Below are 12,269 nucleotides of genomic sequence, written 5' to 3'. Positions count from 1 at the left end.
ATACTCAAATGCTTGAACAATATCAAAGAACTCATCATTCACAGAGGCAGTCTTAGGTTCCAATTGCCTTGGAGATATTTTACTTATTATTTGGCTGTCTAAATGCATTGTAGATTAACATTTAAAAGGTATATTCACTGTTCACTATTGTGTTCCTTCTTTCTCCTTTAAAAGATTAATGTACTTAATGCATGTGAAAAATACTGAGGAGAAGAAAAGGTAACCTGCACACAGGTGCGTTTTAAGTGCCATTCTCTGAGCAGCAGCTCCCAGAGCCTTTAGCTATACCAGTAGAAACTACCCTTTGTGTAGGTGGAATTTTTCAAGGTTATGTTTGAGGAAGCCGAAATTACTGAGACCAATGCAGAAATTAATTCTCTCTTGCTTTTTTTTTTCCTTCCTGGGAACTAGAGAGATTGACCACATGAAACCTGACACTGTGTTATTCATTCTCATTTCTGAGCAGACTGAATTAAAATCGTAGACATGTTAATCTGTGCCTTCTCTCCCACCTCTAGGAGCGGAAAAAGAAATTTGAAAAGGATGGAGAGAGGTTTTATTCCTTGCTGGATCGGCACTTACATTTGTCTTCCAAAAAGAAAGAATCTCAGTTACAAGAGGTATGTTCAAACAGCCTGCCCTGCCTTCTATTGCCAGCTATGCCTTGGTACGTGGCAGCTTCCTATTGCAAGGTTTTCCTCATACCCTGCCTCAGCAGAGAACCATGTATAATAGTTGTGCTTGCAGATAAAACCATGGCCAATGACTCAGGAGCCCTGAGTTCTCAAGCCACCTCCTCCACAAACTCAGTGTGACTTTGGATAAGATATTTCTTTCTTGTCCTCAGTTTCTCTATCTATCAAAGGAAGAGTGGTACTCAAAGATCTCTAGAGTCCTTTTCAGTTCTAAGTTTCTGATTCTAGATTACATATTAGGATAGAGTTAAACTAGCGCTGTATTTGATAGATCAGGAGTAGATCTACTTTTTTCCCATGAGGTGTTCCAACGGTAGGGTTTTTTTTTTTCTTTTTGGTCCCACACTGGGACTACAGCTTATATGGCACTTCCACTGACTTCAGTTCAAAGAAGCCACTATTCAGTGAGCGCCTACCACATGCCAGGCACTATGCTGGTTGCAACAGGACTACAAAGACAGTAAGACGTACTTACTGCTCTTCTGCAGCTTACAGTTAGGATGCTAAAATGAGAACACACATGACTCTTATACAAGTAGAATTTTTTTTTTTTACATAATGTAATGTGTATGTGGTGTCCTTGTAGGGATAGGAAGGTATTTGGAGAATAAAAAACTTACATTTGGACGTGGAGAATTGCCTTTGTGGAAGAATGTTGCCCTTCTAAATTTGAGGTGGTAATATGATTATATGTAAAGTGTTTGACAGATAGAAATATAGAAATGGACCTTTCAAGTGGAGGGCAGTGGCCCCAAGGATGGAAAACAATGTTTGGCTAAAGGTTTGACCGGAATTTGCATTACTATTAGAGGATAGTGAAAGACAGGAAAGGATCAGGCAAGTTGTAGACATATTGTGGTGTAATAGGCTCAGGAGTTTGCTTTAATTCTGTTGACCCTGGAAGAATTATTGAAGGCCTTTGGTTGTGCAAGCAATATGAGTAGAATTCTATTTTAGGAATCTTAAACTGGCTGAAGTTGTAGGATTAATTAAATTCAGGAGAGATGTGAAGCAAGAAAACCAGTTTAGGAAACTATTGCGATGATCTAGGGGAGAAGTTCTGAGTCAGAAAAAGTGGCACTGGGGAAGGGAAAAACAGGAATTAACTGATTAAGACTTATTTCCTGGTAGAATGGATCTATGTTTTGGATAAAAGATCCAGTAAGAGATAGAGATATTGAAGGTTCAAGTATAAAAAGAGATACCCAACTGAATAAAGTCATAGACACGAGCTTAGAAATCATCTTGTCCACGGTCACACAGACTGTGGCAAAGCTGAAACTCATCTCCTGACACCTGATTTAGTGAGTATCCATCACAGAACGTGAGGTACTTGAAGGTGATGAGTCAAGAGACTCAGTGGTAGATGGAGTTAGTGTTGAAAGGTGAAGGACTACTTCTCTTCCACATACTGGAATGAAGTACTAGTCTGGGGTCATCTGCCATTTTCCTCTTGCACAATTTTGCTTTCTTCCTTTTCCTTCTATTCTGTGCCAGGGTTCCTATGCAGAAAAGAGTTAACATAACTGGCCCAAGACTTCTATGCTTAGAAAAGTCTACTTACAAGGTTAGCTCTTGGCTGGTCTTTGGGAACTTGTCTGGTAAACAGTACCCTACACTGATATAAAAATTTCCCTAAGTGGTAAGAGTGACTCATTGTGCCTAGACTGCCTGTACAAACAATGTGGTTTATGCTAAACACCTTATTTTCTTCTAGGAGTCGAGAAGTTTGGTACATGCTCAGCAGAGGGAGCCTGTGTACAGCAACCAATATAAAACCTAGGGCACTCAGTATCTAATGAGCTTCCCTGGTACACAACATTTCATATGTGTTGTCATAACTTGTTGCTGGAGGAATTAAGTATTTCCTGTGTGACTGCACTAAGAGAGAACTCTTGAAAGCTTGCACCTAGCTTTAGCTGGACTTCATCCCATGCATCTTTTCCCTTTGCTGATTTTGCTTTGTATCCTTTCACAGAAATAAATCTTAACCATGCGTATGACTATATGCGGAGTCCTTTGAGTCCTCCTAGAGAATTACTGAACCTGTGGGTTTTAGAAGCCCAGACACAGTCCAAACTTTATTCTTTTAGAGGCTTTTGCAATGAAAGCTTCTAGAGTGTCCTAGCAGTTTGGTGCTGTATCTAGATGTCCCTGGTGGCTTTCCTAATGAGCAAGAATGCAGCCTTTGTGTTTGTCTAATCAAAACAAAGCTGGGGGACCTTGGATCACTCACTTCTTTTTTAATATTGGGACTATTTTTAGAGCAGTTTTAGATTTAAAGAAAAATTGAATGATAAGTACAGAGAGTTCTCATATATTCTTAATCCCCTGCATACAGTTACCCCTATTATTAACATTTGCATTTATGAGATACATTTGATACAGTTGAAGAGCCAATGTGTTGCACATTCTATAGATTTTGATAAATGTATAATGACATGAATCCATCATTACACTATCATACAACATAGTTTCACTGCCCTAAAGATCCCTAGGCACCACCTATTCATCACTTTCTCGTTCCATACCCCCGCTGACCCCTGGCAACCAGTGATCTCTTTATGGTTTCCATATTATTGCTTATTCCAGAATGTCATATAGTTGGAATTATATAGCATGTAGCCTTTTCAGATTGGCTTCTTTCACTTAGAAATGTGCATTTAAGGTTCTTCTGTGTCTTTTCACAGCTTGATAGCTCATTTCTTTTTAGCACTGAATACTATTTCATTGTGTGGATGTATTACAATTTGTTTACCTATTCACCTATCAAAGGACATCTTGGAATCCTCCAAATTTTGTCAACTACTATTAAAGCTGCTATAAACATTTGTGTGCAGGTTTTGTGTATATAACTTTTCAAATAATTCAGTTAAATATCAAAGACCACAATTACTGAACTGCATGGTAAAAGTATATTTAGTTTTTTAAGAAACTGCCAAATTATCTTCCAAGGTGGCTGTACTATTTTTTTTTATTTCTGCCATCAGTGAATGAGAGTTCTTCTCGCTCCACAACTTAGCCAGCATTTGATGTTGTCTATGTTTTGGATTCTAGCCATTCTAGTAGGTGTGTAGTGATACCTCATTACTTTTGTAATTTGCATTTTCTTAATGCCATGTGTTGCAGAACATCTTTTTATATGCCATCTGTAGATCTTCTTTGGTGAGGTGTCTGTTCAAATCTTTTGCCCGTTTTCAATTGGGTTGTGTGTTTTCATATTATTGTATCTTAAAAGCTGTTTGCATATTTTAGATACCTGTCCTTTATCAGATATATGTTTTACAAAGATTTTTTTTCCAGTCTGTGGCTTGTCTTTTCACTCAACAGAATTTTCACGGAGCAGAAGTTTGTAATTTTAATGAAATTAAACTTATCAATATTTTCTTTCATGGATCATGCTTTTGGTGTTATATCTAAAAAGTCATCACAAAATCCAAGGTCACCTAAAATTTCTCTTATGTTATTTTCTAGGAGTTTTATAGTTTTGTGTTTTACATTTACTTCTATAATCCATTTTGAGTTAATTATTATGAAAAGTGTAAGGTCTGTCTCTAGATTCTTTTTTTTTTTTAAACATCTTTATTGAAGTATAATTGCCTTACAATGGCGTGTTAGCTTCTGCTTTATAACAAAGTGAATCAGTTATACACATACAATATGTTCCCATATCTCTTCCCTCTTGCATCTCCCTCCCTCCCTCCCACCCTCCCCATCCCACCCCTCTAGGTGGTCACAAAGCACTGAGCTGATCTCCCTGTGCTATGTGGCTGCTTCCCACTAACTATCTATTTTACATTTGGTAGTGTATATATGTCCATGACACTCTCTTACCCTGTCACATCTCACCCCACCCCCTCCCCATATCCTCAAGTCCATTCTCTAGTAGGTCTGTGTCTTTATTCCCGTCTTGCCACTAGGTTCTTCATGGCTTTTTTTTTTCCTTAGATTCCGTATATATGTGTTAGCATACTGTATTTGTTTTTCTCTTTCTGACTTACTTCACTCTGTATGACAGACTCTAACTCCATCCACCTCATTATAAATACCTCCATTTCATTTCTTTTTATGGCTGAGTAATATTCCATTGTATATATGTGCCACATCTTCTTTATCCATTCATCTGTCGATGGACATTTAGGTTGCTTCCATGTCCTGGCTATTGTAAATAGAGCTGCAATGAACATTTTGGTACATGACTCTTTTTGAACTATGGTTTTCTCAGGGTATATGCCCAGTAGTGGGATTGCTGGGTCGTATGGTAGTTCTATTTTTAGTTTTTTAAGGAACCTCCATACTGTTCTCCATAGTGGCTGTATCAATTTACATTCCCACCAACAGTGCAAGAGTGTTCCCTTTCCTCCACACCTTCTCCAGCATTTATTGTTTCTAGATTTTTTGATGATGGCCATTCTGAACAGTGTGAGATGATATCTCATTGTAGTTTTGATTTGCATTTCTCTAATGATTAATGATGTTGAGCATTCTTTCATGTGTCTGTTGGCAATCTGTATATCTTCTTTGGAGAAATGTCTATTTAGGTCTTCTGCCCATTTTTGGATTGGGTTGTTCGTTTTTTTTGTTATTGAGCTGCATGAGCTGCTTGTAAATCTTGGAGATTAATCCTTTGTCAGTTGCTTCATTTGCAAATATTTTCTCCCATTCTGAGGGTTGTCTTTTGGTCTTGTTTATGGTTTCCTTTGCTGTGCAAAAGCTTTTAAGTTTCATTAGGTCCCATTTGTTTATTTGTGTTCTTATTTCCATTTCTCTGGGAGCTGGGTCAAAAAGAATCTTGCTGTGATGTATGTCATAGAGTGTTCTGCCTACGTTTTCCTCTAAGAGTTTGACAGTGTCTGGCCTTATTACACTTAGGTCTTTAATCCATTTTGAGTTTATTTTTGTGCATGGTGTCAGGGAGTGTTCTAATTTCATACTTATACGTATATCTGTCCAATTTTCCCAGCACCACTTATTGAAGAGGCTGTCTTTTCTCCACTGTATATTCTTGCCTCCTTTATCAAAGATAAGGTGACCATATGTCTGTGGGTTTATCTCTGGGCTTTCTATCCTGTTCCATTGATCTATATTTCTGTTTTTGTGCCAGTACCAAACTGTCTTGATGACTGTAGCTTTGTAATATAGTCTGAAGTCAGGGAGCCTGATTCCCCCAGCTCCATTTTTCGTTCTCAAGATTGCTTTGGCTATTCGGGGTCTTTTGTGTTTCCATACAAATTGTGAAATTTTTTGTTCTAGTTCTGTGAAAAATGCCAGTGGTAGTTTGATAGGGATTGCATTGAATCTGTAGATTGCTTTGGGTAGTAGAGTCATTTTCACAATGTTGATTCTTCCAATCCAGGAACATGGTATATCTCTCCATCTATTTGTATCATCTTTAATTTCTTTCATCAGTGTCTTATAATTTTCTGCATACAGGTCTTTTGTCTCCTTAGGTAGGTTTATTCCTAGATATTTTATTCTTTTTGTTGCAATGGTAAACGGGAGTGTTTTTTTAATTTCACTTTCAGATTTTTCGTCATTAGTGTATAGAAATGCAAGAGATTTCTGTGCATTAATTTTGTATCCCGCTACTTTACCAAATTCATTGATTAGCTCTAGGAGTTTTCTGGTAGCATCTTTAGGATTGTCTATGTATAGTATCATGTCATCTGCAAATAGTGACAGCTTTACTTCTTCTTTTCCGATTTGGATTCCTTTTATTTCTTTGTCTTCTCTGATTGCTGTGGCTAACACTTCCAAAACTATGTTGAATAATAGTGGTGAGAGTGGGCAACCTTGTCTTGTTCCTGATCTTTGTGGAAATGGTTTCAGTTTTTCACCGTTGAGGACAATGTTGGCTGTGGGTTTGTCATATATGGCCTTTATTATGCTGAGGAAAGTTCCCTGTATGCCTACATTCTGCAGGGCTTTTATCATAAATGGGTGTTGAATTTTGTCGAAAGCTTTCACTGCATCTATTGAGATGATCATATGGTTTTTCCTCTTCAATTTGTTAATATGGTGTATCACATTGATTGATTTGCGTATATTGAAGAATCCTTGCATTCCTGGGATAAACCCCACTTGATCATGGTGTATGATCCTTTTAATGTGCTCTTGGATTCTGTTTGCTAGTATTTTGTTGAGGATTTTTGCATCTATGTTCATCAGTGATATTGGCCTGTAGTTTTCTTTCTTTGTGACATCTTTGTCTGGTTTTGGTATCAGGGTGATGGTGGCCTCGTAGAATGAGTTTGGGAGTGTTCCTCCCTCTGCAATATTTTGGAAGAGTTTGAGAAGGATAGGTGTTAGCTCTTCTCTAAATGTTTGATAGAATTCACCTGTGAAGCCATCTGGTCCTGGGCTTTTGTTTGTTGGAAGGTTTTTAATCACAGTTTCAATTTCAGTGCTTGTGATTGGTTTGTTCATATTTTCTATTTCTTCCTGGTTCAGTCTCGGCAGTTTGTGCATTTCTAAGAATCTGTCCATTTCTTCCAGGTTGTCCATTTTATTGGCATAGAGTTGCTTGTAGTAATCTCTCATGATCTTTTGTATTTCTGCAGTGTCAGTGGTTACTTCTCCTTTTTCATTTCTAATTCTGTTGATTTGAGTCTTCTCCCTTTTTCTCTTGATGAGTCTGGCTAATGGTTTATCAATTTTGTTTATCTTCTCAAAGAACCAGCTTTTAGTTTCATTGATTTTTGCTATTGTTTCCTTCATTTCTTTTTCATTTATTTCTGACCTGCTCTTTATAATTTCTTTCCTTCTGCTGGCTTTGGGGTTTTTTTGTTCTTCTTTCTCTAATTGCTTTAGGTGCAAGGTTAGGTTGTTTATTCGAGATGTTTCCTGTTTCTTGAGGTAGGCTTGCATTGCTATAAACTTCCCTCTTAGCACTGCTTTTGCTGCGTCCCATAGGTTTTGGGTCATCATATCTCCAATGTCATTTGTTTCTAGGTATTTTTTGATTTCCCCTTTGATTTCTTCAGTGATCACTTCGTTATTAAGTAGTGTATTGTGTAACCTCCATGTGTTTGTATTTTTTGCAGATCTTTTCCTGTAATTGATATCTAGTCTCATAGCGTTGTGGTCGGAAAAGATACTTGATACGATTTCAATTTTCTTAAATTTACCAAGGCTCGATTTGTGACCCAAGATATGATCTATCCTGGAGAATGTTCCATGAGCACTTGAGAAAAAGGTGTATTCTGTTGTTTTTGGGTGGAATGTCCTATAAATATCAATTAAGTCCATCTTGTTTAATGTATCACTTAAAGCTTGTGTTTCCTTATTTATTTTCATTTTGGATGATCTGTCCATTGGTGACAGTGGGGTGTTAAAGTCCCCTACTATGATTGTGTTGCTGTCGATTTCCCCTTTTATGGCTGTTAGTATTTGCCTTATGTGTTGAGGTGCTCCTATGTTGGGTGCATAAATATTTATAATTGTTATACCTTCCTCTTGGATCGATCCCTAGATCATTATATAGTGTCCTTCTTTGTCTCTTGTAATAGTCTTTATTTTAAAGTCTATTTTGTCTGATATGAGAATTGCTACTCCAGCTTTCTTTTGATTTCCATTTGCATGGAATATCTTTTTGAATCCCCTCACTTTCAGTCTGTATGTGTCTCTAGGTCTGAAGTGGGTCTCTTGTAGACAGCATATATATGGGTCTTGTTTTTGTATCCATTCAGCCAGCCTGTGTCTTTTGGTGGGAGCATTTAGTCCATTTACATTCAAGGTAATTATCGATATGTATGTTCCTATTCCCATTTTCTTAAATGTTTTGGGTTTGTTATTGTAGGTGTTTTCCTTCTCTTGTGTTTCTTGCCTAGAGAAGTTCCTTTAGCATTTGTTGTAAAGCTGGTTTGGTGGTGCTGAACTCTCCCAGCTTTTGCTTGTCTGTAAAGGTTTTAATTGCTCCATCACATCTGAATGAGATCCTTGCTGGGTAGAGTAATCTTGGTTGTAGGTTTTTCTCCTTCATCACTTTAAGTATATCCTGCCACTCCCTTCTGGCTTGCAGAGTTTCTGCTGAAAGATCAGATGTTAACCTTATGGGGATTCCCTTGTGTGTTATTTGTTGTTTTTCCCTTGCTGCCTTTAATATGTTTTCCTTATATTTAATTTTTGTCAGTTTGATTAATATGTGTCTTGGCGTGTTTCTCCTTGGGTTTATCCTGTATGGGACTCTCTGTGCTTCCAGGACTTAATTAACTATTTCCTTTCCCATATTAGGGAAGTTTTCAACTATAATCTCTTCAAATATTTTCTCAGTCCCTTTCTTTTTCTCTTCTTCTTCTGAGACCCCTATAATTCGAATGTTGTTGTGTTTAATGTTGTCCCAGAGGTCTCTGAGACTGTCCTCAGTTCTTTTCATTCTTTTTTCTTTATCCTGCTCTGCAGTAGTTATTTCCACCATTTTATCTACCAGGTCACTTATCCTCTCTTCTGCCTCAGTTATTCTGCTATTGATCCCATCTAGGGTATTTTTAATTTCATTTATTGTGTTTTTCATCGTTGCTTGGTTCCTCTTTAGTTCTTCTACATCCTTGTTAAATGTTTCTTGCATTTTGTCTATTCTATTTCCAAGATTTTGGATCATCCTTACTATCATTATTCTGAATTCTTTTTCAGGTAGACTACCTATTTCCTCTTCATTTGTTAAGTCTGGTGTGTTTTGACCCTGCTCCTTCATCTGCTGTGTGTTTTTCTGTCGTCTCATTTTGCTTATCTTACTGTGTTTGGGGTCTCCTTTTCACAGGCTGCAGGTTCGTAGATCCCGTTGTTTTTGGTATCTGTCCCCAGTGGCTAAGGTTGGTTCAGTGGGTTGTGTAGGCTTCCTGGTGGAGGGAACTAGTGCCTGAGTTCTGGTGTCTGAGGCTGGATCTTGTCTTTCTGGTGGGCACGTCCATGTCTGGTGGTATATTTTGGGGTGTCTGTGGCCTTATTATGATTTTAGGCAGCCTCTCTGCTAATGGATGGGGCTGTGTTCCTTTCGTGCTAGTTGTTTGGCATAGGGTGTCCAGCACTGTAGCTTGCTGGTCGTTGAGTGAATCTGGGTCTTGATGTTGAGATGGAGATCTCTGAGAGATTTTCGCCGTTTGGTATTACGTGGAGCTGGGAGGTCTCTTGTGGACCATTGTCCTGAAGTTGGCTCTCCCACCTCAGAGGCACGGCCCTGATGCCTGGCTGGAGCACCAAGAGCCTTTCGTCCACACGGCTCAGAGTAAAAGGGAGAAAAAATAGAAAGAAAGAAAGAGGCTATAATATAGTGAAGTAAAATAAAGCTATTAGAAAGCAGAGCTATACAGACAAAATCTCACCCAGAAGCATATACATATACACTCACAAAAAAAAGGAAAAGGGGAAAAATTAATATATCCTGCTCCGAAAGTCCACCTCCTGAATTTGGGATGATTCGTTGTCTATTCAGGTATTCAACAGATGCAGGCACATCAAGTTGTTTGTGGAGTTTTAATCCGCTGCTTCTGAGGCTGCTGGGAGAGATTTCCCCTTCTCTTCTCTGTTCGCACAGCTCCTGGGGTTCAGCTTTGGATTTGGACCCGCCTCTGCATGTAGGTCGCCTGAGGGTGCCTATTCCCCGCCCAGACAGGACGGGGTTAAAGGAGCAGCTGCTTCGGGGGCTCTGGCTCACTCAGGCCGCGAGGAGGGAGGGGTACAGAGGAGGCGGGGCAAGCCTGCGGCGGTAGAGGCTGGCGTGACGTTGCACCAGCCTGAGGTGTGCAGTGTGTTCTCCCGGGGAAGTTGTCCCCGTATCACGGGACCCTGGCAGTGGCGTGCTGCACATGCTCCCGGGAGGGGTGGTGTGGAGAGTGACCTGTGCTCACACACAGGCTTTTTGGAGGTGGCAGCAGCAGCCCCAGCGTCTCACGCCCGTCTCTGGGGTCCACGCTGATCGCCGCGGCTCGCGCCCGTCTCTGGAGTTCGTTTAGGCGGCACTCTGAATCCCCTCTCCTTGCGCGCCATGAAACATGGAGGCAAGAAAAAGTCTCTTGCCTCTTCGGCACCTGCAGACTTTTTCCCGGACTCCCTCCCAGCCAGCTGTGGTGCGCTAACCCCTTCAGGCTGTGTTCACGCTGCCAACCCCAGTCCTCTCCCTGCGATCCGACCGAAGCTGAGCCGCAGCTCCCAGCCCCGCCTGCCCCGGCGGGGGAGCAGAGAAGCCTCTCGGGCTGGTGAGCGCTGCTCGGCGCCGAACCTCTGTGCGGGAGTCTCTCCGTTTTTTCCTCTTCGCCCCTGTTGCTGTGGGGGCCGCGCTTATAGCCGCAGCTTGCGCCCGTCTCTGGAGCTCGTTTAGGTGGCGCTCTGAATCCCCTCTCCTCACGCACAAGGAAACAAAGAGGCAAGAAAAAGTCTCTCGCCTCTTCGGCAGCTGCAGACTTTTTCCCGGACTCCCTCCCGGCTAGCTGTGGTGCCCTAACCCCTTCAGGCTGTGTTTACGCCGACAATCCCAGTCCTCTCCCTGTGATCCGACCGAAGCCCGAGCCTCAGCTCCCAGCCCCGCCTGCCCCGGTGGGGGAGCAGACAAGCCTCTCTTGGGCTGGTGAGTGCTGCTCAGCGCAGAGCCTCTGTGCGGGAATCTCTCCGCTTTGCCCTCCGCACCCCTGTGGCTGCGCTCTCCTCCGTGGCTCCGAAGCTTACCCCCTCTGCCACCCGCAGTCTCTGCCCGCGAAGGGGCTTCCTAGTGCGTGGAAATCTTTCCTCCTTCACAGCTCCCTCCCACTGGTGCAGGTGCCATCCCTATTCTTTTGTCTCTGTTATTTCTTTTTTCTTTTGCCCTACCCAAGTACGGGGGGAGTTTCTTGCCTTTTTGGATGTCGGACGTTTTCTGCCAGCGTTCAGTGGGTGTTCTGTAGGAGCATTTCCACGTGTAGATGTATTTCTACTGTATCTGTGGGAAGGAAGGTGATCTCCGCGTCTTACTCTTCCGCCATCTTCTCTCCAACGATCTCCTTTTTTTTTTTTTTTTTTTTTGGCATGGGGTTATACAGTTGTTCCAGCAACATTTTTTGAAAAGAGTATCATTTCTCTATTGAATTTTCCTAGATCCTTTGTCAAAGATCAGTTGAATATGTTTATTTATTTTAGGCTCTCAATTCCATTCCATTGATCTATTTGTTTTTTCTTTTACCAATACCATACTGTTCTGATTACTATAACTTACCGGTAATTTTGAAGTCAGATAGTGTCAATATTTTGATTTGTTTTTCCCCCCCCAGTATTGTGTTGGCTATTCTGGATATTTTTGCCTTTCCATATAAATTTTAGAATCACTTTGTTGATATCTAGAAAATAGCTTGCAGGGATTTTGAATTGGACTGCATTGAATCTATAGATCAAGTTGTGAAGAACAGACATGTTGATAATATTGTCTTCCTATCTGTATATATGGAATATCTCTCCATTTATTTAGATCTTTGATTTATTTCATTAGAGTTTTGTAGTATTCATCAATATATCTTGTACATATTTTTTGATTTATACCTAAATACTTCAATTTTTTTCTTCTAATGTAAATGGTATTGTGTTTTAAATTTCAAATTCTGATTGTTCACT

At 40.4% G+C, this 12,269-nt stretch overlaps 1 protein-coding gene across 4 annotated transcripts in view; it reads left to right on the top strand.

Annotated features, from left to right (window-relative positions):
* The window catches only part of OPHN1 (oligophrenin 1), a 599,884-nt gene that overhangs the window by 312,551 nt on the left and 275,064 nt on the right, over nt 1-12,269 (top strand). For all 4 annotated transcript variants that reach the window (XM_059910821.1, XM_059910818.1, XM_059910820.1 and 1 more), the window contains one exon: nt 519-620. In XM_059910821.1, coding sequence (XP_059766804.1) covers nt 519-620 — 102 coding nt within the window. The remainder of the gene's footprint in view (nt 1-518; nt 621-12,269) is intronic.

Source organism: Balaenoptera ricei, chromosome X (genome assembly GCF_028023285.1).
Source record: "Balaenoptera ricei isolate mBalRic1 chromosome X, mBalRic1.hap2, whole genome shotgun sequence".
NCBI classification, from domain to species: Eukaryota; Metazoa; Chordata; class Mammalia; order Artiodactyla; family Balaenopteridae; genus Balaenoptera; species Balaenoptera ricei.
This window is presented reverse-complemented; position numbering and strand designations above follow the sequence as displayed.